Source organism: Cervus canadensis, chromosome 5 (assembly GCF_019320065.1).
Source record: "Cervus canadensis isolate Bull #8, Minnesota chromosome 5, ASM1932006v1, whole genome shotgun sequence".
NCBI classification, from domain to species: Eukaryota; Metazoa; Chordata; class Mammalia; order Artiodactyla; family Cervidae; genus Cervus; species Cervus canadensis.
Genome location: NC_057390.1, coordinates 67042087 through 67068541, shown reverse-complemented (window position 1 = coordinate 67068541; position 26455 = coordinate 67042087). Strand labels below are relative to the sequence as shown.

General features: G+C 37.9%; 1 protein-coding gene across 2 annotated transcripts in view; it reads left to right on the top strand.

Moving 5' to 3' along the window:
* Window positions 1-391: 391 nt before the first annotated feature.
* The window catches only part of CLIP4 (CAP-Gly domain containing linker protein family member 4), a 39536-nt gene continuing 13472 nt past the window's right edge, over window positions 392-26455 (top strand). The window contains exons 1-9 of one of the 2 annotated variants that reach the window (XM_043469029.1): window positions 392-610; window positions 5732-5879; window positions 9376-9515; window positions 10655-10748; window positions 12065-12226; window positions 13940-14058; window positions 17118-17354; window positions 17946-18081; window positions 25258-25398. In XM_043469029.1, coding sequence (XP_043324964.1) covers window positions 5747-5879; window positions 9376-9515; window positions 10655-10748; window positions 12065-12226; window positions 13940-14058; window positions 17118-17354; window positions 17946-18081; window positions 25258-25398 — 1162 coding nt within the window. In that variant the 5' untranslated portion in view covers window positions 392-610; window positions 5732-5746. The remainder of the gene's footprint in view (window positions 611-5731; window positions 5880-9375; window positions 9516-10654; window positions 10749-12064; window positions 12227-13939; window positions 14059-17117; window positions 17355-17945; window positions 18082-25257; window positions 25399-26455) is intronic. The other variant, XM_043469028.1, reaches the window with a different exon arrangement.

Sequence of the window (26455 nt, the reverse complement as noted above, 5' to 3'; positions counted from 1 at the left end):
CCTAAGTAGGGTGTTGGAGCACTTCTAGTCCAGGGATGCGAGACAGAGTGCTGCCTGGTCAGATTGTTTTAGCTAAACGCGTTGATGGAGGAGCGTCCTTACAGCAGGCCACGCGCTGCTTCCCTAAGCATGGCCTAGGGCCAGGTGGGGTTCCGCAGACAGCCTGCCTCGTGTTGCGGTGGAAATATCCCAGTGGCGTATCACCCTCGCAAGGTTAACGCACGAAGCCCACCAGACCTTCCTGTCCTCGAACCCCAGCCCAGGTCTGCGGAGGGGCTGCGGGGGCGCAGACAGGAGGCGGCGAGCACCGGCGCGCGCTCCCTTACAGTCCCCGCTCCCCGGCGCGTGCGCGGGGCCGGGCCCGGGGCCTGCGCGCCGCCCGGGCGCCTGCACTGCGCGCGCGCACCGACCCCGCGTGGGGCCCGGCTCCGGCGCGCGCGACGCGGAGGCGGCAGGCGGGAGGGGCCGGACGAGGGAGGGGAGCGGCGCGGCGGGAGGCCCCGCGGCCGGCTACCGGAGACAGGCACCCGGGCGGAGAAGCGCGCCTCTTGGCCTTCTCTCCGCGCCCCTGCGTTCCCGTCGGCCGCCCGGAGAGGACCGGAGGAGGCAGGTGGGGCGGGAGCGCGCGGGGGCCCCGGGCTGGCGAGCGGGGGCCTGAGGGCCGGTTGGCGGTGCGGGGAGGGCGGCGCTGGGGCGCTGGGAGCCCCCTCCCACCCCCCGCAGGGTCGCCTGCAGTGGGCGTCAGTGTCGCCGGCTCCTGGAGGCCTCCCCGGGGCGGGGGCGGGGTTGGAGCGGCCCACGGGCGGGACGTGGGTGTCTGGTTTCCGTTTCTCACCGCCCGTTTAACTTCAGGATGAGATACCGCCAGGTGTGTGGGACGGGCCGGACCCTGCTGCGCCGCCCCAACCTTGACCGCCCGGCGCCCTTGGGAGAGCCTCTCGCGGGCAGTGATGCGCAGCGTGCTGTGCCCAGCCCTTCGTGGTTTTCCTGAGAGGGCCCTCTTCGCATCTCTCCTGCCACCCCTTTGCTCATTAAACTGTTCGAGAAACCTTTTGCCTGAGAGAATTCAAAGATAAATGACTAAGATAAATGACTCTGCCTCCAGTCATTAGCTGCCCCCAGATTCCTTAATTCTAAATCATGGGAAGTTGGGGGAAAACGCTCAGAGACTGCTCAACAGAGACGCGGGTTAGATCTCATCCTTGTGAGCTGGATTGATGGGTTTATAACGTCAGCTTTCTTTTGAATTACATGTCAGGTTGTTCATTAATCTAGAGACTATGTAGGCAATTTGGATTTTAACTCTGAGACAATGTTTTGATATGTATCAGAGGAGGATATTCTCATGGGATAATAACTTGCTGTATGTTCCCTGCTAGAGTGTGGTTCACATTGTAGCAATATCAGAGTGTAAATTGATGCCTTTTAAATATTTCAGTGAAGAAACACCTTCCTTCTTTGAAACATCTGCCAAGTACTTTAATCGTACTTCACTTTCACATTGACACTTGTCTTTTATGTATCTTCTGCACAACTTAAAGTCGTCTAAATGGCAGAAGATCACGCAGTGAAGGACATGGAGCAATTGTGTAGAGAAAGCAGAGAATTGAAATTGGCAGAAGTCTGCATTTTTGTGATGCAAAGCCATCCTGGTTCCACCCTGTTTTGCTACAATAATTATGCATTTTAAAATACTTTCGTTAGTTATGGACAACCTGGGCTGAAAGAGTGAATCTTGAAATGGAATGAATATGTTTATTTCTGTTTTATAGAAGATTTGGCATATGGTATATTATTTATAGGATTTATTTCAGACGTTTCATATTTACCAGAAACAATCCCACCAGCAAGGCTTTTAAAAAATAATATTTATATGATGTTTTTTATGGCTTGTAACAACTCCAGGTTTGAAACATACTAGTGATCTTCATGTAATAGAATCAACTGAACTCTTTAGCCCTGTGTAAATCTGTGAACATCTGGTTACTTTTAGACTTGCTATTCCCTTGTTAATGATGTATAATTAGGTACCACCATGGGCTTGCTTAGTTTGTTAGCCTCTGTGGGTTTTTTTTTTTTTTTTTAAATTTCAGGCATTTGTATATTTTCTCATCTGGAATTTGAGTCCACAGAATTTTCTATTCTGAGGAAAGTGTTCTTCTGCAGTGTTCAATACAGTAGCCACTAGCCACATGTGACTTTTGAGTCCTTGTATGGGGCTTGAGCAGTGGAGGAACTAAATGTTTAATTTGTATAGACACGTGGCTAATAGCTACCTGGTTGGGCACTCTAGTTTTAAATTATCCCCTTAGGAAGCCTTCACTGGCCCCCTTGAATCCAGCACTTATTTCAATTATATAATAATTTCAAATTTCTTGTAGGAATTCTGTTCTCAACTGTAATCTACTTGATGACATATCTCTTTTTTTTTAACCTTTGCTATGTCAGGCTAAGACTTAGTAAGAAATGCTTGATAAATATTTGTTGAATGACTACATGAACTTATTGAGGGCAGGTATCTTTCATGTTCTTGGTAAGGCCTGTTGTTGTTCAGTCGCTCAGTGGTGTCTGACTGCAACCCCATGGACTGCAGCACACCATACTTGCTCAGTGATTACATAGATTTCATGTAGATAACAAATAAATGGGTTCTTAGAAATATGCTTAAAATGCTTATTTTGTTAAGATTTTGTTTTTTTGTATCTCATGAAAATAAACACTCATAACAGAATACTATATGAAAGTGAATGAAAGGGCTTCATGTTTCCAACTCATGTGGATGCAGCTTGGATTTCCTGATAGCTGAGTAACAACTCAAGGATGTGAGTTTGAGTAATATGCCCTTGAACTGTATTCCAAATAAATCTGAGGGCATCTCTTGGTCTCAGTGAGGTTCCTTAGTGAGGTCCTGATAGCCGTGGACCACTCTGAAGAAGTTAATGGGCAACTCCACTCACCACCGTTCAGTGTTAGGGCATTGACCAGGAATCTGAAAAAAAATCACCAAATATTAGAACCACGTTACAAGTTGCTTTTACTCGGAGCTGATTTGGGGTGATGGAATTCCTATATAAATCATAGTTTAGGGAATTTGATTCTTGTTATTGCATTTGCTACATACACAGTTAATTAGGGCCACTTTTTTTTTTTTTAATCTTAGGTTATTTTGCATACCCCATTATCACCAATTAGCCATAGTAGGATTTGAAATGAAAATATGTACTCAATCCAGCTCATCACAACTCTAGATTTGACCAAGATTCCCAGATCTTTAGATCCAGAAATCACTTTTAGGAAAGGATTCTAAAACTATACATAAGTTTGTAGAGATGTATAGTGTTCTTAAGTGGGATGAAAGGCAGAAGGTCAGGCTTTTCATGACAGAAAGGAAATGGGACCAGGGAAAAAAATGCAATGAAGACACAAAATACATGTTAAGAATGTTCACTACTTTGTTCAGGTAAAATTGTAGCTTCTTTGGGTTTGAAATATATAACATGTAAAATAAAGTTGATTACATCTTGTTGAATGAATCATCTTTCCACCTTGAGTCTAGGATTTAAATATTTGTTAAATGTGTATATTTAATAAATAGTTATTAAATGTGTTTTTGAATGGGAAACCCTACTCTTTGAAAGGGAAGTTTTGAAAAGTGGCTTCCTCTTAACCAACTCAGGAAGAAAACCACTTAATCATTTTGTTGAAGAATTAAGAGTGTAAAAAAACATGGCTGAGTCCCAAAGTGTGACTGTAGTCAAAGATTAATCTTTCTAAAACAGCTTGAATTAAGACAATCTCCTTTTAAAAACTCAGTGATTTCCCACTGCTTACGGAATTAAATGGTTGGTATTTGATCAGGTATATAAAGCATTACTGAGGAGAGTCCTAAAAAACCATGACAGCCTTACCTCTTACTAGATGTGCCCAGTTCCAGCCTGCTGTTCCTTTGATGGGCTTCCCTTTTAAATTTCTGCCTACTCATCTTTCAAGACACTTCTCAAATGATGCTTTTTTCACTGCACCATTTCTCATTCTCAGGAGCTCCTACTGCAAACGTTCCTTGTACTGAGGTTATGGAATATATTTCACTCAGTTTTATCAACTATAGTTATTAGTACTATTTTATTCACCCTAGTAGATTATAAACTACCTAACAAGCATGGGCCATTATGTTGCTCATTTTTGTATTCTCTGAAACATCTAGAATAGTGTAGTGCCTTGTACAGATTAATATTAAACAGATTAATATTATTAAACTTTATTTCTGTTCCTTGGCTTCAGAGGACACTTCATACCTGGTATAGACTGTTTTCCCCAAATTTACTGCTAATTTGTAGAGGCCAGCAAGCAGAAATCCTGACTGACTTTGAATACAGGGAAGCTGCAGTATTGAAGGAGAGCTGTCCTTGTGGTAGGCGCTACTTTTTGGAAGTGTTAGTATTTGAGAAAGTTCACCATGCCGTATGGCAACAATTTTTCCCATTTGTGTGGCCAGGTTAATGTCAGAATGATTCAGAGTGTTGAGTGGTGAGACATTTTAGCATCCAAGAAACCTTGAGAGCCTTTAACATAGTAACACTGGATTAAGTTATTTAATATATAATATCCATGACCATGTAAACCTGTACTTTATGAGAAAAAAGAAATTGCCTTACTCTACCAGTTTCTGCTAGTATTTAGAAAACATATGATTCTAATTGGAAAGAAACCACTTATCTCAGAAAGGTGACTGCTTGGAATTTAACACATTGGAGCACACATTGAGTAGTATCTAGCCTAGCATTATCTGCTACACTATCAGTTAACCATCTTTACTTATTCTGTTCTTTCTACTGAAATAATCTATACTCATTTTTATTTAGCTTTGTAATATAGTTTTCTGCTTATATTTTAAATAGTTACAGATATTCATAATATTTCAGACTTCAAAGATTTGATGCAGAAGAAACTGGAAGGCTTTTAGCCTCATAGTTCAGGTTTACTAACATTTTCTCTTCATTCTGTGCCATCTCTGATATGTGGGTCAGGGTGCAGCTGCTGTCTAATTTGGAGCAAATTTATTCTGAGTGTTCATGTTTCCTGGGAAAAAGAGATAATATAAGTGATGTGGTTTAAAGGCATGACCTTCCATCTTCTGCTAGATGGACTAAACAGATCCTCTACCTTGTTAAGAAGTGAAACAATCTAGAAATAAGCTTCTAGATTTAGATTTGTATGAGTGATGTGGTCAGTTTTCAATTAAGTTTTCTAGGATGTCAGAAAATAATGATGTTCTAAATTAGATTATTTTCGTATGATGAGCAGATGGCATGAACCATTGGATGACACGATAGAAGCTGTCAGATCCTATGAGAAGTTTGAGATGCATCTACCAGGGATACTATCTCCTCACTTGTTACTGCAAGTAAAGAGACATCACCCATTTAGATTAGTTCAGCGTTTAAAAAATGTTTTTGCCTATTATTGGGAAATACATAGTAGTTTTTTATTCCTGAGCTTTGTCCAAAAAGATTACGTATGCTGTTGACCCTAAGAGACAGTGTGAAGCAATGTATATTCATTAACAGTGGTTTGCTAAAAGGAATTTTTCCCCCTCACTCTCTAAAGAGTGAGTTTGAAGGTTGACAATAGGTTAGATATTTTAAAAAATAGGCTATTTGTGATTGAAGGCAGTTTTTCTAAGTTGCATACAAATATAATAGATATGCTTTTTTCCTCTCTCTCATTAAAGGTGGCTTTCTAGAAGATGACCATAGAGGACCTTCCAGATTTTCCATTAGAAGGAAGTTCTTTGATTGGAAAATACCCATTTTTATTTCAAGGTTCTGATACACCAGTTATCTTTTCCATTTCTGCAGCACCAATGCCTTCAGACTGTGGTATGTTAAGTAGCTGTGTTTATTTTTCACGAGCTGGTAACTTGACTTCTGTTTTATACCTTTTTATATTCCTAATTTTTTCTAAAACCATTTATTGTGGTTTTCATAACATTGCTAAAGTTTTACTTTTTCAAAAATAACAGTTGCTTATTGCTTTTCCTGCCTTTTAAGCTAAACACTTTATTTCTGCTGTCAGCATTTTTACTATGTAAAAATGTTCATTTTAAGCACCACGGTGGATTCAGAGGATTTTATTTTTAAAATGCAATGGTGCTTAGACACCTAGCATCCTTCTGCTATTGATATATATATTTTGGTTAAATATATTGACTTGTTTAAAAAGCCATGTATGAAAAAAAAGAAAAAAGATGTAAAAACACTGTGAGGTAGCCTTCTTTAAGGGCCCTGTTATCTCTGAAATACTGGGATTCTAATTAACAAGCCAAGTAATCACTGCTGAAATGATCCAAATTTGGGTGACCATGTAACAAAAAGTAATGTGTTTTAATACACAAACAAGCCTGATTTGGATTCTGTTCAACTGTCTCCCATTGTAATTATCAATGTATACACAAATATAGTAAAAACAAAACCAGAAAAGCTCTGTACTTATGCAGAGAGGGTGAGATGTTTCCTGGGAATGTGGCTTGAGATTGATTCATATTTAAATTGTTTCATTAAATATTCTTTGTAAAATGTAAATTTAGTAGTATTCTAGTTTTTAATCTATTTAGACTTGTTTTCCTGCGGCTGCATTTTATCAGATAGGTGATAAAGGAATAAAAAAAAACTGGAAGGTAAACTTGATGGATATGTTACATTTCTAATTTAGATAGAGTTTTTCAAGTAAAATATTGGGTCACCATTTCAAATTGTCTTTGGAGGTAGAGATAATGCAGTTTTTAGATATTAGTGAAAATATAATGATTGGATTATGAATTTGTCTTTTTAGTCATATCTATTCTAATAACTACTCATCTCCAAGTATGCTATTTTTATATGTTCAGATTCTGTAGCAGCTTGCCTTATAGTCATCAAAGGTGTTACATAAAACCCGTGCCTAGATCTTGGGAGTTATTTTCAGTTTTTACAAAAACTGACTGGATTGATTTTCAGATATAAAAAAATGAGTTATGCAGGAAAAACCTTGAAAAGCATGTTGTACCTTGCTTATGGCACTTACCTTGTTCTATCTTGAGTCATAATTATCTTATTTCCTTTCCCAGGTTATAGCTCTTTGGATGGAGTAGAAATCACGTTTTGTTTTTGATTATCTCATTGGGCTAAGGTAGTCATTTGTTGATATTAGTTGCTTAGTCAGTGTTTGTTGAATAAATACATTGAAAGATGAAAATGGGTATTGATCCCTTTGTATAACCAAAATTAAACATTGTCTGAATTCTTAATAGGTCCTTAGAATCTGAATGGACCTGTAGTTCCGCTTTCCCTACTCATTTCCTAGTATAGAAATTCTGTTTCAGGATATCTGATAGGTAACCATTCAGCCACTTGGATATCTTCAGTAGTAGGAAACTAATAGTTTATTTCATTGCTAAAGTTTTAGTTGTGATCAAATTGTTTTTGTATATGCACTCAAAGTATCCCTTCTTAAAATATTGGCCAAATGGTTTCATATGTGTGTGGAGCAAACACTTTTTATATGATAACCTTCAAATATTTGAAGATAATTTGGATATTTTAAATTAGTCTGTACTTTAGGCTACACATTTCTGATTCCTTTACCAGTCCCTCATCATCAGGATTTCTAGACCCTTTTCACTACAGTTGTTCTCTTTTTAGTATGCTAAAGTGTCCTCTTAAAACATGGCATTCAGAATTGTGTTTGTTGAGTAAGTATTTGTTGAGGGCCTGTTATGTGCTAGGTATTGTCCCAGGTGCTGGGGGATAGCACAGTGACCAAGAGTGACATTCTAGGAAGGAAAACAGACAATAAATGAACACATGAATAAACAAAATGTGAATTTTATAGGTTATAATGAATTCTGTGGAGAAAAGAAATGGACAGAGGATAATGGAGGAGAGTGGTTGTTAGGTGGGCTGGTCATCTGAAGAATCAGAAGCATCTGGTTGAGAGAAGAGCCTGGAGAGAAGTGTTCCAGGCAGAAGAATAGGAAATCAAAGACATGGAGTTGGGGGAAAAACTTTGGTGTATCCAGAGAAATAGTGGAAGGCCATTGTGGCTGAGAAGCAAAGTGGCTGAAGGGCAGAATGGCAGAAGATGAAATTGAGGAGGAAGGCAGGGGCCAGACCAGGCAGGATCATTTAGGCTTCAGAAAGGAGTTTGTATTTTTGTCTAAATGTAATGGGAATGTGATTTTGTCTGTCTCCTCCTACAAAGGAATCTTGGTGAAATTTTGATTGATTAGAATTGAAATTATTTTAAATAATAATTAAACTTTAAAGTTTAAATAATTTAACTTATGTATGCTGCTAAAATCTGTAAATTTTAGCTCAATAGTGAATTTTCTTGGGGAGGCAACATCATAGAGGGAAGACGATAGACTTTGGAGGCAGACCTGGTTTTCTGCCCCAGATTTGTCACTTGCTAGCTGTCTGAGTTTGAGCAAATATTAGTCTGAGCTTATCTATAAAATGAGACTAATACCTATCAGGTAAGGTGTTTGGTAAAGTGTAAGCACTCAGCAAATACTGCTTTTCTAATGCGTCTCTTCTTTAGATGCTTCTGAATTTTTAGAGTCCCTAGCTTTTTTTTCAAGATTAAATAATCTGATTTTCTTCTGTTCTCTTTTATTTTCTGGTCATAGGATAATCTGCTCTCTGAATCTTAAGGAAGTTTTAAGGAATTTAAAAATCATGTTTAATTTTGTCTAGTATTCCACATCTTTACTAATACATATTCCAAATAACCCAATCCCTTTGCCTCAATGCTTCCTTTCTGTATTATCACATATTACTTCCTTATTGTGTGTACATAGCAGTTCCCCACTGGCTTCTCAGTGGGTAAAAAGTAATGCCTGTTTACTATAGAAAATTAGGAAACTACAGAGAAGTAACAAGAATATTTAAAATCACACATCATTCTAGTACCACTGTTAGTATTCTGGCATATTTCTTTCTACTATGTATGCTTTAATCATGGATGTGAGTCTACTGTTCATGACATATTTATGTTTTGAGAGGTGAAAATACTGTAAACTTTGACAGATTTTCTGTGCTTTAGAGGAAGTTCTTGGACAGTTTAGGGTTTGATATCAGTGCACTCAGATTTTTGTTTCATTTGTGATAAGACATGGTGTGATGTGTGGAAATCTCATTCTCACAGCCCTTCAGAAGTGCTTCATAATTTTTGGTGATCCTGACTTTGCTTTTGAGACTTGCTTAAGGTAAAATATTTCTAGCACCTAAAAGTATTTGTGTCATTTGAGTCCTGGTCTTGTTGTTTATTATTTTTAACATATGCTTTTGGAAATTTTAATAAATATAACTTAGGCCTTTTTTTTTATTCTTTAAACAGAGTTTTCTTTCTTTGATCCTAATGATACATCATGCCAGGAAATTCTCTTTGATCCCAAAACTTCTGTATCAGAATTATTTGCCATTTTAAGACAGTGGGTTCCTCAGGTCCAGCAAAACATTGATGTTATTGGAAATGAGGTAAGGAGTTTTTACATCATAAATCTTATGTTACTAGGATTGTTAATTGTAAAAGATTTTTTTCCCCATTGGAATGGATAGGTGGTGATAAAGGGGAAACCTTTTAAAGATGCTGATGCTTGTTCTTTGTATCTCTGTATTTTTCACCAAAGATGAATTAGTGCTGTATAGTCTTTCCTTCAGGCTTCCCAGGGTGGCTCAGTGGGTAAAGAATACACCTACAATGCAGGAGACATGGGTTCGATCCCTGTGTCGGGAAGATCCCCTGGAGGAGGGCATGGCAACCCACTCCAGTATTCTTGCCTGGAGAATCCCATGGACAGAGGAGACTGGCCGGCTACAGTCCATAGGGTCGCAAGAGAGTGGGACATGACTGAAATGACTGAGCATGCACACAGCACAGTCTTTCCGTCATTCCCCTGTGCTCCTCACTCCCTTACATCTGGAGTGCTGACATTTTGACTCTTGATGGGAGCAGGCATTTTTCACGTTTTCATACAAATTAATTTATACATTAAAAAATATTTTCATGAGGGAATTTGATTACCATCATGTTTATCTATACTTTGGGGTGACTTGGTAAAGATCTAGACTTAAATATAATTTAAAAACTCTGAATTTTTTGCAAGAGGAGTAAAAGAATAATGTTGGGTTCCTTGACCAGTTCACTGTCATGTGTTAAGGAAGAGGGGCTTATACTTTTTCAAATACTGTTACTCCCATTCAAAAGGAAATTTGCTTGTCTTTTGAGAGGTTAAGGAACCTATTTTGAGTGACAAATTACTTGGGAATACTCTTTAAGAGTTTCCTTTGGTCTGGTGACAAGTTCAGTTTTCATTATTGTTATTGGGTGCAGACTTAAATTCATCCTTAAGAGAAGTCAGTTCTGTCTACTCATTTTGTGTGTGCACGCTTAGTTGCTAAGTCTTGTCCGACTCTTTGTGACCCCATGGACTGTAGCCCACCAGGCTCCTCTGTCCATGGGATTCTCCAGACAAGAATACTGGAATGGGTTGCCATTTCCTCCTCCAGGGTATGTTGAGAACTAGTTCAATAAGACTGACTATCCTGGTTCCTCAGTATTGATTTGAAATCAGTAGACTCTTATGTTGTAATCATATCTTCCTTGGTTTCCTCAGATTCTTAAGAGAGGTTGCAATGTGAATGACAGAGATGGATTGACAGATATGACTCTTTTGCATTATACATGCAAATCTGGAGCTCACGGTATTGGTAAGTATGTAGCGAGTCTGTTAATGGCTTGAGACATCTATGTTTGTGCTTGTATGTTTATGTCAACCAGAGTCCCTGCAAGGGCACCTAGGTGATGACGATAATATTCCCTGAATAGGCGAGGATTCAGTTAGGTCCTCCACACACCTTGTTCCTGCTCCTCCCTTTTCTTGAGGGAGTCTTTATAGTCTCCTGGTACCTCCCAACTTTTCTGGAACAGGTTTCATGCCTGCCTTCTTGCTAGATGAGAGTAACTAGTAACACCTAGAACCTTCCTGAGGGTTTACAGCAAGGTTTAACTTCCCTGGTGGCTCAGAGGGTAAAGTGTCTGCCTTCAATGCAGGAGACCTGGGTTCGATCCCTGGGTGGGGAAGATCCCCTGGAGAAGGAAATGGCAACCCACTCTAGTATTCTTGCTTGGAAAACCCCATGGATGGAGAAGCCTGGTGGGCTACAGTCCATGGAGTCACAAAGTCGGACACGACTGAGTGACTTTACTTCACTTTAACAGTCCATGCTTTTTTCCAGGCATCCCGCTCCCTACAGACCCTGGTCTTTATGTCTGTCTAAGGTCTGTTCCTACATACATATGTGCATAGTTTCCAAAATTGGTATTCTCCTGTGCTTTACCACTGCCTTTTAATGATAAATTGTGAATACCTCTCCCTGTTTCAATAGTCTGAGACAGTGCTTCTTAAACTATTGATGAGGAAGGACTCTCTTGTTATTTCTTTCTGCAGTCCATCATGGACTGATACTTTTGTAAAATAAAATAAAAATGACCTTGTAATAGAAAAATGAAATTAAAGCCATATAAAATACAAGCCCAAGTATTTTTCAAAAGTATGAAATTACAGTTCAATTAATATATTCAGAGGAAATGATTACACAGGGAAAAAGAGAAGCATTATCAAAAGTGCAAGTTACAGTTTGGGACTGGCAGTGGTCCCCAGAGTGCACCCTGAGTAGCAGGGGTCTGGTACACTGGTTTTAATGGCTCTATAGTATTCCATTATGTGGATGTCTCATAATTTATTTAACCAGTGTCTTCTTATTGTACTTTTAGGTTGTTTCACAATTTTATTCATAATAAAAAGTGCTGTGATGAACATCTTTACAGCTATGTGTTTATCAATATCCTTGAGTATAATTATTTTGTTAGAAAGAATAAATTCCTTGTAAAAGTGACAGTTTTCGAGTTGTAAGTGTATATTCAGTGTGCTGTTTGCCTTGGCTTTTTAGATGAGGTAGTAGATGGCATCCATTGGAACTTAACATTTGTACTGAAGGAAAGTAATTTAGAAAACCTTCTCTAGGTGATGTTGATACAGCGGTAAAATTTGCAACTCAGCTTATTGATCTGGGAGCAGATGTTAGTTTGCGGAGTCGATGGACAAACATGAATGCCTTGCATTATGCTGCTTATTTTGATGTTCCTGAGCTTATAAGAGTGATTTTGAAGACATCTAAACCAAAAGGCAAGTACTACAAGATCACCACTGGATGTTATTAATTGAACATATTATTGATGGCAGAAAAATTATAACTCAAAGATGTTTTTACTTGTGATCCATCTTGTTCCATATGACTTCCAATCCCATTTTATTTTTCAGAAATAGTTTGAATTTTTTAAATTGAAGATTAGTTGTTATCCTTTCACAAAAGATTTAGTGCAGAGACATACAAAATAAAGTGTTGTCTCATTTTTTTATATCTCTGCACATTCCCCAGTATAACATGGATTTTATAAAGTGTAGTTGAATCTGTGTATAGTTCTTTTGTCTTATTTGGGTAGCCAGAAATTTAGGGCAATAAAACCTTCAGAGCTGAGCACTGAAATCATGAAGAATATTTGTTTTAGGTGGTATTCAGTTCTGAAATTCTGTGATTCCATTTAAGGATAGATTTTCATTTTTTTTCTTCTTGTCTTGATGGTGCTTGATGTCCCAAAATTGAACATCAGAATGTCTAAATTGAAGTCCTGGTTCGTGTCAGTGGGGCAGTTTTCTTTAGAGAAAAAAATGACAACAAATGCAATAGTATTACTTTATGTTGAAGGTTGTATGCAGTATTTCCTCCACTTATAGAAGACTTGTTTTAGAGATTCAGTAGATAAATTTCCCAGAATGTTGTTTCTAACCTCTGCTTCATATAGTTGTCCAGCTCCTCTTTCCCTTTTTACGTTTTTACTTTTTGAATGATGTTAGGAAGAAAGCCTCTCTTGATAGTACAGTGTCTTTCATAACTCAGGACAGTGTTCTGAGTGTGTCTTGATTTGTTTGCAGTTGTGGGTAGGACATGTAAGGTGGTGAAGCGGTAGTTTGATTCAGGTAGGATTAGCAGAACCAGAGGTATATTAAACCCATGTTAAAAAAAAACAGTCGAAATGGGATATCCAAATCTGGAGTATATCTTGTATCTATGTATAGCATCCTGATGATTTGTTGAAAATTCTTAAAATGTTCTTAGATTTGCAAGATTCTCATTCTTACTGTGAAATCCAAATTCTTCATAAAGTATTGTGAATGAATACAACATGTAGCATATGTTTAATTACACTTTAATTTATTCCAGGTTTGAGAAGTCTCCATTGTTTTACCTTCTTTTTTCTATGAAGAGGCAGATAGTAAATATTTTAGGCTTTGTGGACCACATGGTCCCTGTTGAAACTACTTGATTCTACAGAGTGGTGTGAAAGTAGCCACAGAGAATATATAAATGAATGCAAGTGGCTGTGTTCCAATAAAACTTTATTTATGAAAACATGATGAGTTGTATTTGGCCATGAGCCACAGTTTGCTAGTCCCTGATCTAAACCCTGCTACATTATCATTGTCATGGCAAATATGCAAGAGGTTTAGTGAAAGAGTGTGTTAAGATACTTACTTTTACAAATATGAATTATTGCCATTAATTGCTTTTAAGTATACTCTAGTTTGTGATGGTTAGAAAACCCATGAGTCCATTTGATAGTGAAATTTTATTATACTAAGAAAAAAATTAGTTAACCAGATTGTAATATGCAGATTTTATTCCATTGTGAGAATGGTCCTTCTAGTGGGTTGGTTTAAGTCTCGTCAATAGCTTATACCCCTCTTCCCTCAAATAAATCCAACCCTACCTGCCTCCTTTCACATTATAATAGATTAACTTAAAATTTTTGTTAATGCACTTGTGATGTTCAATTACAGATGTGGATGCCACTTGCAGTGACTTTAATTTTGGAACAGCTCTGCATATTGCTGCATATAACTTGTGTGCAGGTACCGTGAAATGCTTATTGGAGCATGGAGCAAATCCCGCATTTAGGGTAAGAGGTTAAATTAAAAGTGAAAAATATTAAAAAGAATTAAAACATCTAACATTATCTTCCAGGAAAGAGTTGAATCTGGATGTTGTTGTGGAACTCTTACATGAGTAAATAATTTATATTTTTTTGTGCTGCATATAGAGTAATAATGATAAATTTTTATCTCAAATAAGTTTAAGGCATAGCAGTGAATTTCAGTCCTTTTATATTGATAAGCTCTACTAGCCTTACTTTCATTCAGCTAAATAAAATGCTCTTTAGAGTTTATCATCTTTGAGTTTAAAAGTATCTTTCAAAGCCTTTAGCTATTAAATAACAATGCATATATTAAAGTTTATATTTCTGCATTAAACCATATTTTAAATTCTTTTGGAAAGAAGTTTTATTTCAGACAGTCTAAAAAAGGCCCATTTAAGAACGGAGTAAACCTTTAAAATTGACTTAAAGGAAAAATTTATTTTTTCACGATCAAGTTACATACTTAAAAGTTAACACACAAGACTGAACTTCATAAACTTCAAATCGCTCGGTATTTTATTGTCTTCACCAAAGTGGCTATGCGTGTTCTTTTCTGTTGCATTAATAGCATTGACTTGCTGTGGCTGGGATTCTTCACTGGGTCTGTGCATTCTCTTGAAGTGGCAGCAGTGGGCAGTGCTAGCAAAAGTCTCCTCCCCTTCTCTTTTCCTTGCTTTCCTGTTTTGCCTTCCCTCCCCAGTTCTTTGCCACTTTTCTTTCTGTTTAACCCCATTAATTATTTAATCAACCCCTCTGTTCCTCCTTCCCTCCCTCCATCCTTTGTACCCTATTGTTTATTAGGCACTGGGAGAATACATGTGTCTGGGACAGTATGTGGCACTGGGACAATAAATGTGTCTCTGATCTCAAATAGAATATCGTCTAGAAGCGGAGACAAACAAGAGAGCAGGCAGATTTACCGTAGTGTGTCAAGTTGAGTGTGTTAGGATTGGGGCGGGCGGGGTGTGGCACAGAGTATCATGGGGTTGCATGGGAGGGGAGTCTGTCCAAGCCTTAGGAAGCCTGCTTCCTGACATAGGTAAACTTGAATACTTAAACAGAGTTGAGAATTAACCAGGTATAGGAGGGAGCTGAGAAAGTCCCGTTAGGCAGAGAGAGTGGCGTGCACAAAGGCCAGGAGTTGATCGGAGTGTGAAGGTGATAGGTGCTTGCTTTTGTTAGTACAACTCTTGGCAAGACCCCATTAGTGGAGAAAGTATTTTGAATCTAGTAAGATGCAGGGAGGTATGTCATGGAGGTAAATTACCAATTCAAGTCCAAAGTAATTAATAGATTTTACCCACTTTTGGTAGTTAATACTTAAAAAAAAGATGTCTACATGTGGGTTAGCAGCAGCCCTTGGATCAGACCCTAACTTAGCCACTACTTTAGAAGAAAGTGGAATTCTATAATCATGAACAAGTCTTCTTATGTTAACATGATATCATATTTATTTTATTAGTATTTAGTATTTTTTAAACACTGAAGTTTGAGTTGCTAAATTTTATGTAGGAATTAATAGAAATGTGTGGCTTACTCTAGAAAGGTGAGGACTTGAAAATATGAAGTTAAATATTCATTGTAAAAGTAGCCTACAACTTAACAGAACAGGTTTGTTGATTTTAAAAAAGTTTCTTTCCCTTCTTTCTTTTTCTCAAGAGTACATATTAGCACTATAGATAATTTTCTTTATATTTTGTACTTTGAAATTGGGGATCAAAATAGTTCATCACCATCCCCCAAATTTGATAACATGTCTTCCTACCATATTTTTACTTAGGACCAAACTGACTTGAATTTTAAAATAAAAAACGTTAGGCCCTTGCAAACTAAGTGTTCTAAAAGCCCCATTCTTTTATCCATGTGGGTCATTTGAAGATAATTATCAGAGGAGAAGAAAAGGGAAAAAGGTTTCTGAGCCAAAGAATCTTGGTTCATCTCATTAAGAGAAGATTAGAGTCTGGAATCTTTCTGATAAAATCTGAGTTTTTGGCTAGGGAGCATAGAAGAAAGAGGGCTTGTTTGAGGGAAGAAGGATGGCATGGAGCAGGAGAAGAGCGGAGAGTCCAGTGGTTGCTAAATGTGGGCTGCGGTGTCGTCTCTGCAGTAATCATGGAGATGACGCTGAGCAGTCACTCATTCATCTCTCCCTGCGTAAGTCTCCTACTTGGCAAACTGGAAATGGTAGTCATATTTTACTTGTTTAGTTGGTCCCTCATGCTGCAATAAAAACAAATTTGTAACAGGCAAGGATTTTTATCTCTGTTATTCTCAAGCTTTTTCTTGTTGTGATAACCAAGTGAGAATCTGTGGGACAGAGATTTGCTTATATAAACACCATGCAGACGTTAGTGGGCCCTGGGACTGACCATTTTTTTTTTTTTTTTTTGCTGCAGGATAAATCCCAGTCCCAATTTTAGAAGTGTTGAAACTATGGATTCTGTTCTCGAAATCTGAGTCGCACCATGAGTGGGCAGGGTGGGTCAAGGTCACGGAGCCCAGGTGGAGGCTTAGGAGACCGATGGGAGTGTCGGGTCTCCGGTTGGGAAGCCAGGCAGTCCCATGACTTCTGTCTCCAGAAGTGCCTTCTCCAGGCACGCCACCCACTAGCAGCCTGAGCTCTTGCTCTTCCCTCAGCCTGGACTGCCATCCCCACCAGCTAACCTGCGCATGTTCCCTCACCTCCCTAGGCCTCTGCACCAGAGCCGCTCAGCACCGAGGCCTTCTCTGCCCCTGTGTCCATGTTCCTCTTCTCTGCCTTGTTCTTCTCTCTGCCACTTTTCACCCTTTGATACACCATACATTTTATTTATGTGATTATAGTCTGCCCCTCACTAGGCTGTGTGCTTTTTGAGGGTGGAGCTATTGATTTCTTCACTGTGTATGTCTTTAGCACTTAGAATGGGCAGGCAGTAGTTGTTTCGTGAATATTTTTGAATAAATAAATGATCTATGAATTTAACTTTTTTCCCAGAATACTTCTAGGTGGCCATGTAGAGCTCTGAGCCAATATAAACTGAAAAGTTTCTCTTTATCTGTAGAATGACAAAGGGCAGATCCCCGCTGACGTTGTCCCAGACCCAGTCGAGATGCCCTTGGAAATGGCCGATGCCGCGGCCACTGCTAAGGAAATCAAGCAGATGCTGCTGGACGCGGCGCCTCTGTCATGTGATCTCTCAAAGCCCTTGCTTCCAAATTACGATCGTGTTACCAGCAAGGCGATGCTGACGTCACTTGGCCTGAAGCTGGGAGATCGTGTTATTATTGCAGGACAGAAGGTATGATAGTAGCTGCCGTCTCTAAAGCCATGTCCAAGGTCACGACGTGGCTTATGTGCTGAGGATGCAGTGTGGCTTGGGGTGTTTTTTTGTTTTGTTTTAAGTTCAATGTGTAGGTAGAAAGATACTTAATGGAAAACACGAGATTTAGATGCACGGTTACTATAAAGTATAACTTAAGAATATAAACTATTAGTCAAACTGAATAATGAAGGCATCTGTATTTAAATGGGAGAAAAGTGGAGGGGCTGAGTGAATTTACAGGCTTCCAGTCTGCAGGTTTCCCCTTGCAGCTCCCTCTTCCTCAGTAGTGGTTCTCCCACAAATTACTACTGTATGGAAATGCAGCAGACGTGACTCTCACTGTTCCTGCCTTAGTTGTTAAGTGCATATAGATTTAGGATTCTTATGCCTTCTTGGTCCATCAACTCTTTTATTTAATGTCTGTTTTTAGCCCTGGTGATATTTTCCTTCTTCTGAAGTCTGCTTTGAGTGAGTGCTTCTTAAAGACTTCTGTGATAAAGTTATAAGAGTAGAAAATTTAGGATTACAAGTAATACTCAAAAGTTACCCTGACTTATATTTCTGTAGGTTGGAACATTGCGATTTTGTGGAACAACTGAATTTGCAAGTGGACAGTGGGCTGGCATTGAGTTGGATGAACCAGAAGGAAAAAACAATGGAAGTGTTGGGAAAGTCCAGTACTTTAAATGTGCCCCCAGATATGGTAAGGTAGATACTGCCTAATATGATGAGAATTAATTTAAAGTAATACAGTTTTACTCTTTGATTTAAAAAAAATTTTTTTAATGGTTGAATTTGATCCATAACTGAGGCACAGCATTTAATGACCCATTTCAACTATTTCATAGACTTTTTCTTTTCTTTTTTTAGTTTATTTTTTTATTGAAGGATAATGCTTTACAGAATTTTGTTGTTTTCTGTCAAATGTCAGCATGAATCAACCACAGGTATACATATAAACCCTCCCCTTTGAGCCTCCCCCCCATCTCCCACCCCATTCCACCCCTTTAGACTGATTCAGAGCCCCTGTTTGAGTTTCCTGAGCCATACAGCAAATTCCTATTGGCCATCTATTTTACATAGAGTAATGTAAGTTTCCATGTTACTGTTTTCATATATCTCACCCCTTTTTAATTATTTTTTAAATAAAGCATTCTCCCTGGTTATAAATGAATGAAGAGACTGCCCTTTTCTTATTGAGCAGTCTTGTGACTAATAGAGTATGTCTTACTAGGAGTGCACCCAGCTCTGTGGACCTTCCTGAATCCTGCTGTTGGTGGTGTCATGACTGAAGGAGGGCTTTTATTCTTTATTACCAAAGAACTACAGTACTCTAGAGGCTGAAAAACTTGAAAAATTAGAAAAGCAAGTGAGGCCAACTTTATTACTGTGCTTCTGAGCTGGAATGCTTCTTTGTTTCTCTGACAAATGTTTGCTTAATTTTATTTTCTCTGTTTCTTTCTCTTTCTCTCTCACACACACTCTGACACATTGATTTCTAATTGCTTTTGTCACTTAACTACGTTGAGAATATTTTCCCAGAACATTAATTTCCCTGTTTGCATAGTATTTCATCTTGCAGCTCGATAGGGAGGCAATCCAGGATAGTGTTTGAAGAGTACAGGCTTTGGAGCCTGATGGCTGGGGTGTGAATCAGCTGTTCTCCCTACCAGCTATGGGACCTTCTTTCTCTTCTTGTGTTGCCTCAGTTTTCTTCTGTAAATTGAGGATAACAAACCTACGGAGTTCATGTGAGAGTTAAATGTATTGATTAATATAGACAGCACCTAGAAAAGTGCTTGGTTCCCTGTAAGCACCCGAAAAATGTTAACTACCTGCTACCTGTTATAAATGTATCAAATGGGGGATCCTGTTGTTACTGCAGGACAGAAGGTATGATAGTAGCTGCCCTCTCTAAAGTCGTGTCCAAGGTCACGACGTGGCCTCTGCGCCAAGGGTGCAGTGTGGCTTGGAGTGCTTTTGTTTTGGAGCCTGGCCATTTGGGAAACTCACCAGTTTCCTTTCACCATACACTTAAGCTGGAGCCTCATTTTTGGCTCTATTAAAATTTTTCTTTATAAAAAATGTCCATGACATTAGATTTAAAAAACATAAAAAAAGGAGAAAAAAATGTAAAATCGCCTGTATATGTTTTCTGTTTATTTTTTTCCACAAAATTTGGATTATTGTCTGCATTTTTAACTGACATCCTATTAGAATTTCTATAAATCTTTAAATATTTTTTGAAAGTATGATTTTTAATATGATTCCATTTCCTTTAATTTTTCTAATTTGATAGGTGAAATTTGTTTGAATTCATATTTCTCTTGATTGTGGTGAAGTGGAATGCCTGAAATATTCTGTTGTAGCACATGTATTTTTTGTATTGTCTTGGTAATTCCCAAGAAATAATTACTCATATTGTTTGCACATTAAAAAATGGCGATATTAGTGTTACTTTAAACTGATAATAGTTTTTAAAATATGAATACATGTTTAGGATGTTAAGCCTTTATATTTACTACAGATATTTTGCCTAGTTTGTCACTTTCCTTTGAACTCCATCTGCAGTGTTTTTGGACATGTACTTTTATGCAGTTAAAAAAAAGACTTTTCCTTTATAATTTCTTAAAATTGCTTTTATGCTAAGGTAGGTCATTCTTCCTAATCCAAGGATTCATTATAGGTTATATATTTTATTTTTTGGAATATGTTTATTTTTAAATACTGTATTAGTCAATTAATTTGGAGTTTATTTGGTTAGTTGTATGAGGTTAAGGATTTAATTTTCCTCTATTAGCTAATTTTGGCAACTGTCCAGCAGACTAAGGGCAAGACCAAAACCATTAGCAGCAGAGAGAGCCGATGTAGATCAAAGCCCTGGGAGAGGCTTAGACTGTAGCAGAGTGTGTGTGGCCTCCCTAACCCCATCATCCTAAGGAGAGGCATGCATGATTAGGGCAGAGGTGGATTCCCAAGGACCCTTCCTCCATTCCCCTTTACATATTTAAACGCCAAGTTGGGGGGCAAGGGTCATGTGTTGGATTATACAGAAATGGCCATAGTCCTTCCTGTTGAGCCAGCTCAGCAGTCTGAGCCCAGTCTTTGCTAAACTACTTGAGGTGTGGGGAGCAGGAGAGGTGGAGCACCCCCTGATGAAGCAGAAGCCAAAGGTTTCTCAGCAACAGGGTTTTTTTTTTTTCTTCTCTCTTAAATCTATCCTTTTCCCTTTGACTTGTTGTGCTTCCTTTAATATGAATTAAGTTCTTCTAAATGCTACAGTCTGTTTCAGGATTGTTTTGTTCCATTGATCTGTTAATTCTAGCACATATTAGATTTTTTAATTATAGAAATTTTACAACAATTTTTTAAAAGATTTTTTTTAGAGCAGTTTTAGGTTCATAGCAAAATTGAGGGGAGGGTACAGAGACTTCTTGTAAACCTCCTGCCCCCTGTCATCAACATCCCTTCACCAGAGGGTACATTTCTTGCAATTGTTGAATCTACACGAACACATCATAATCACTCAAAGGCCATAGTTTGCCTTAAGATGCACTCTTCATGCTGTGTATTCTGTGAGTCTGGACAAATATACAATGGCATGTGTCCAACAATGCCATATTATAGAGTATTTTCACTTCCCTCAAGATCCTGTGTGCTCCATCTATTCAGCCACCCTCCCCATCCCCCCAGGTCCCTGACAGTCAATGATTATTTTACTGTCTCCATATTTTGTCTTTTCCAGAATGTCATAGAGCTGGAATCATACAGTATGTAGCATTTTAATATTGGCTTCTTTCACTTAGTAATTTGTATTTATATCTCTTCATTGCTTGATTGCTCATGTCTTTTTAGCACTGAATAATACTCCCATGGTCTGGAGGTATCACAGACTTCCATTATTTCTCCATTCACCTACTAAAGGATATCTTGGTTGCTTCTAAGTTTAGGCAATTATGAAAATTTTATAATAATTTTTAATATTTGATAAAATTATTTTAATTCCTTTTAATAATTACCAAAATAAACACAAATGCCTAGTTTAATTAGTCAAATTGTATTGTAAAACAATAATGAAACCCTCCCCTGGCTTGCAATTCCTCACTCCAAGTCCCATTCTTTAGAGGCAAGAATGTTTTTTACTTCTTTAGCTGTTATCTTCTGATGTTCATTTCATATTTTGACTAATATATTTATAGGAATCTTTCCAATTTTAGACATCTATTGACTTCATACTATGAAGAGAAAGATTTGATATTCTTACTATTCTAAGTCTTTTTTTTTTTTTTGGTTGACTTCTTTGTTTTGGTGGATCACATCCTTCAGTAGCTTTTTCATAGAGGACTCACAGGAAGTAAATTTTTTGAGAGTTTCCCTTCCAGAAATGTTTATTTCTACCCTCCCACTTCATATGATAACTTAGTGGGATCAGGAATAGGTTGAAATTCACATTCTTTCAGTATTTGGAAGGTGATACACTATTGTCTAATGCAATTTGGCAAATGTTTCCTGTTAAGGGCCAAGTAGTAAATAATTTTAGGTTTTATGGGCCATATTTTAGGTGTTAAGCTGGCTTAAAACTCAACATTCAAAAAACTTAGATCATGGCATCCAGTCCCATCACTTCATGGCAAATAGATGGGGAAACAGTGACAGACTTTATTTTCTTGGGCTCCAAAATCACTGCAGATGGTGACTGCAGCCATGAAATTAAAAGATGCTTGCTCCTTGAAAGAAAAGCTGTGATCAACATAGACAGCATATTAAAAAGCAGAGACATTAATTATTTTGCCAACAAAGGTCAGTATAGTCAAAGCTATGGTTTTTCCAGTGCTCATGTACGGATGTGAGAGTTGGACTATAAAGAAAACTGGTTTTTCCAGTACTCATGTATGGATGTGAGAGTTGGACTATAAAGAAAACTGAGCACCGAAGAATCGGTTCTTTTGAACTGTGGTGTTGGAGAAGACTCTTGAGAGTCCCTTGGACTTGTAAGGAGATCCAACCAGTCCATCCTAAAGGAAATCAGTCCTGAATATTCATTGGAAGGATTGATGTTGAAGCTGAAGCTCCAATACTTTGGCCACCAGATATGAAGAACTGACTCATTTGAAAAGCCCCTGATGCTGGGAAAGATTGAGGGTAGGAGGAGAAGGGGACGAGAGAGGATGAGATGGTTGGATGGCATCACTGACTCAATGGACATGAGTTTGAGCAAGCTCCAGGAGTTGGTGATGGACAGGGAGGCCTGGTGTGCTGTAGTCCTTGGGGCCACAAAGAGTTTGACACGACTGATCTGAACTGAACTGATGGGCCATATGGTCTCTTGTTGCAACTCTTCAGCTCTCCTATTGTAGTGAATAAGCAGGCATAAACAATATGTAAGCAAATGGGTGTGGCTGTGTTCCAACAGAGCATTACGAAGTAGGTGGCAGGGAGGAGGTTCTTGGGCAGTGCTTTGCCAGCTCTTACCTTGAGATTCCATGTTGCTATTTACAAGTTTCAGAGTCTTTCTTCTGCTTTTTCCTTTTCCCTATTTTTGGAAACTTCTTTGGAAGCTTTAGTGTTTTTTCTCTCTTTTTTTAATTTTATTTTTTCTTTAGTGTTTATATTTTTATTTCTTATTAAAATTGTAGTGGAGTTTTAGGAGGAATTGTGGGTAAACAAAATGGGTTATGTTTACCTAGAAATTAATTACTTTTCTGTTTTAAAATAATTCTTCCTTAGATGTTTATTTTTAGTTAAGCCTTATAATTATATGTCAGGATCTGAGGAGAATCCCATCACTGTTTTGATTAGCATGAGATTCTAAACAGGAAGGTTAGCACGTATATGGTGCACACTTTGGACTTTGTATCCAATCATTGCTTTAAATTTAGTTTTGCTTCTCTCAAATGATTTAGTTAATTAAAAAAAGCAAAGAGGATGAGAACTATATAGTTCATTCATTGAACAATGTTATTGTGACTTTAGAGACACACACAAATTTGAAAAATAATTCATAGTCTGCCCTCATAAATGTGTTTTGGTTTTTGATTTTTTTTCAGTCCTTCCTATATCCACACATATAACTTCTCACATATATAATCATAATGCAGTCAAACTTACAGTTCAATTTTTGTTTTCTTGAATTTGCTTTTCATATTTTTCTATATTTCTATGTAATCTTTATTCTAGTTGTTAATGGTGATGTAGTAGTTCATAAATATAGTTGATTCATTCCTTCTATTGCCAAATAATTATTTTCTCTTACTTATAATATTGCAATGTTGGCATATTCAGGTAGACAGTCTTTTCCTCCAGTTTGGATTATTTCCTTATAATTTCCAAAAGTGTGATTGGGTCATAGTAGAAAACTAGAAATTGCTTTGATTCTTGAAATCTATCTTATCCTTATAATATACAAGTGTAACCCTGTTCACACCTCTTAAATATAAGTATTTCCTTATAGTTAGTATCATAAAATAAATTAGGGCAGAATTCTTGTCTTCCAGTAAGATTTTACAAATGTACATCCCACAGTATAAAATAATTTATTTCTTCAAACCCTTGACTTGAGAATGTATGTGTATTTGGCAAGGAAAATAATTTAGAGAAAAGAATAGAAGGTCAAAGAAAAATCTGATAGTCGGGAGACAGAAGAGAAAAAACATTGTGGAGAAGTCAAAAGATCTGGGAAGATCAGAAGGAAGTACTGTAGAATCCAAGGGAGGAAAGAATGTTAAGATTAGCAGAAAAGCAATATAGTCTGCACTTGTTAGCTATAAATAGAGCACTCACTTTTTGTTGTCCTTAAAAACCTATTTTAAAACAAGTTGTTTTAATGTATTACATTTTGGTCATAATGTGTCTTTGTTAGTTTAGGTGTAAACACTGAATGGAAATGTATAGTATACATATTATGACTTTATTTTTTCTTCTTAAATGTCTTAGCCAAATAATCTTGGTATTCGCAGTTCATATTCACTGTTTCTAATGTCTGCCTGTTTATATATACTGGAATTTATGCCCAGATAAGCTTCTTTTTTAATGGAATTTTATACTCTTAGCTGCAGCAGAGAGGCTGCCTCTCTCTCTATTGTTTCTGATTTTCAGATGTTGAGGGATAAGCCTTTGGGGAAGATTATATTTTGTATTCAAAAGTATTTTATATCCCTACTATGTGTCAGGCACTATAATTAGGTACATTGGGGGAATGCAGAGATGAGTAATCTTGAATTTTATCTTTAAAGTCTGGAAAGGAGATAAAACAAGGACATAAAAAATTATAATATGGGAAAAAATATGTCCTAAGGAGCTATAGATAAAGTGACATGGAAGAATAGTTTTTATACTATATAGCAGGGGTCCCCAATCTCTAGGATCTAAAGCCTGCTGATGTGAGGTGGAGCTGATATAATAAAAATAGAAATAAAGTGCACAGTAAATGTAATGTACTTGAATCATCCTGAAACCATCCCTCCCATCCCAGTCCATGGGAAAATTATCTTCCACAAAACTGATCCCTAGTTGCCAAAGAGGTTGGGGACCGCTGCTTATGTAGTACATTATTATTTGCTGGTATTTAGAAGTAATTATAATGTATAAAAGTATAATTATTGCTTCTACTCATTCCTCTTTTTCCTTAGTTTCACATAGTGCCTGATTATGCTATGTGCTTCTTGAATTACTGTGTATGTTGTTAGTCTTGACAACTGGATTGTAACCTCTCTGAGGGCAAATACTGATTCTTACTTTTTTTCTCTCTCTCTCACTACAAGGACACCTAGTAGACACTCAAAAAGAATTTAAAGATTTTTTGCTACTGAATGGTTGTACTTGTCCCTTTATTTGAAATGCTTTCAATTGTTTAATATTAAAATTCTGCCTTCTCTCTTAGGTATTTTTGCACCTCTTTCAAAGATAAGTAAAGCAAAAGATCGAAGGAAGAATATAGCACACACTCCTTCTACAAAAGCTGGACCTCTCATCAGGTCCCAGAAAATTGATGTAGCTCATGTAACATCAAAAGTAAATACTGGTAGGTCAAACCGGAATGTTAGATATCTTGTTTTAATTTTAATCCATGGAATACCTTATATTGCATCAGACTTTTTCTTTAGCTACCTGTGAAACCTGAATTTATTGCCTGCAAAGTACTTGGTTTATGATTTTAATTCCTAACAAGAGTATTTCAGATATGTTCCTTCCTTTCTCCCCCCCATCTATCTCCATACTTTCATCTAACCTCAAAGCTAGACTTTATACCTCTGATAAATATTTATGTAACACAGTTAGCTTTATGTTTCTCACCTATTCAAGAATTTTAGTGACTTTTTAAATATTTTTTTTTATGTGGACCATTTTTTAAAAAGTCTTTATTGAATTTGTTACAGTATTGCTACTGTTTTATGTTTTGGTTTTTTGGCTGGGAGGTATGAGTGATCTTAGCTCCTCAACCAGGGAGGGCAAAGTCCTAACCCCTGGACCACCAGGGAGTCCCTACTGAGTTTTTTCTTTTTAATCAGAGGAAGTCATGACTCTTGAAACTGGCTGTCAGAGACCTTTCGCTGATGGAGGGTCTTACTGTTTTGCAGTTGAGCTGTGGTTGGTCATGTCTCACTGTCTTTTGTATATATTGTTCTCACTCTTCCCTTCATACTTGTCCCAAGCTGTTTCTCTGCAATGTTTGACTTCTCCCTGAGGTCCGCGTCTTTGTGTACCTCCTTACTCACATCCTCTTTCTCCGTGAGGACCCTCTGATGACCCAGGTCTCTTTGATCTCTTCCTTCTTATCCACACTACCCAGTTGCTATTTGTTACCTTGGGTTTTGTCCTCTGATTGCCTTATCCATGCAGATCTTTTATTCTGTTGGCAAAATCTTAAACTTTAAATGGACTGTGAGAGTATTCTGTACTTTCACATTCGCTGTGGCTTCCCTGGTGACTCAGATGGTATAGTGTCTGCCTGCAATGTAGGAGACCCAGATTCAATCCCTGGATTGTGAAGATCCCCTGGAGAAGGAAATGGCAACCCACTCCAGTACTCTTGCCTGGAAAATCCCATGGATGGAGGGAGGAGCCTGGTGGTCGACAGT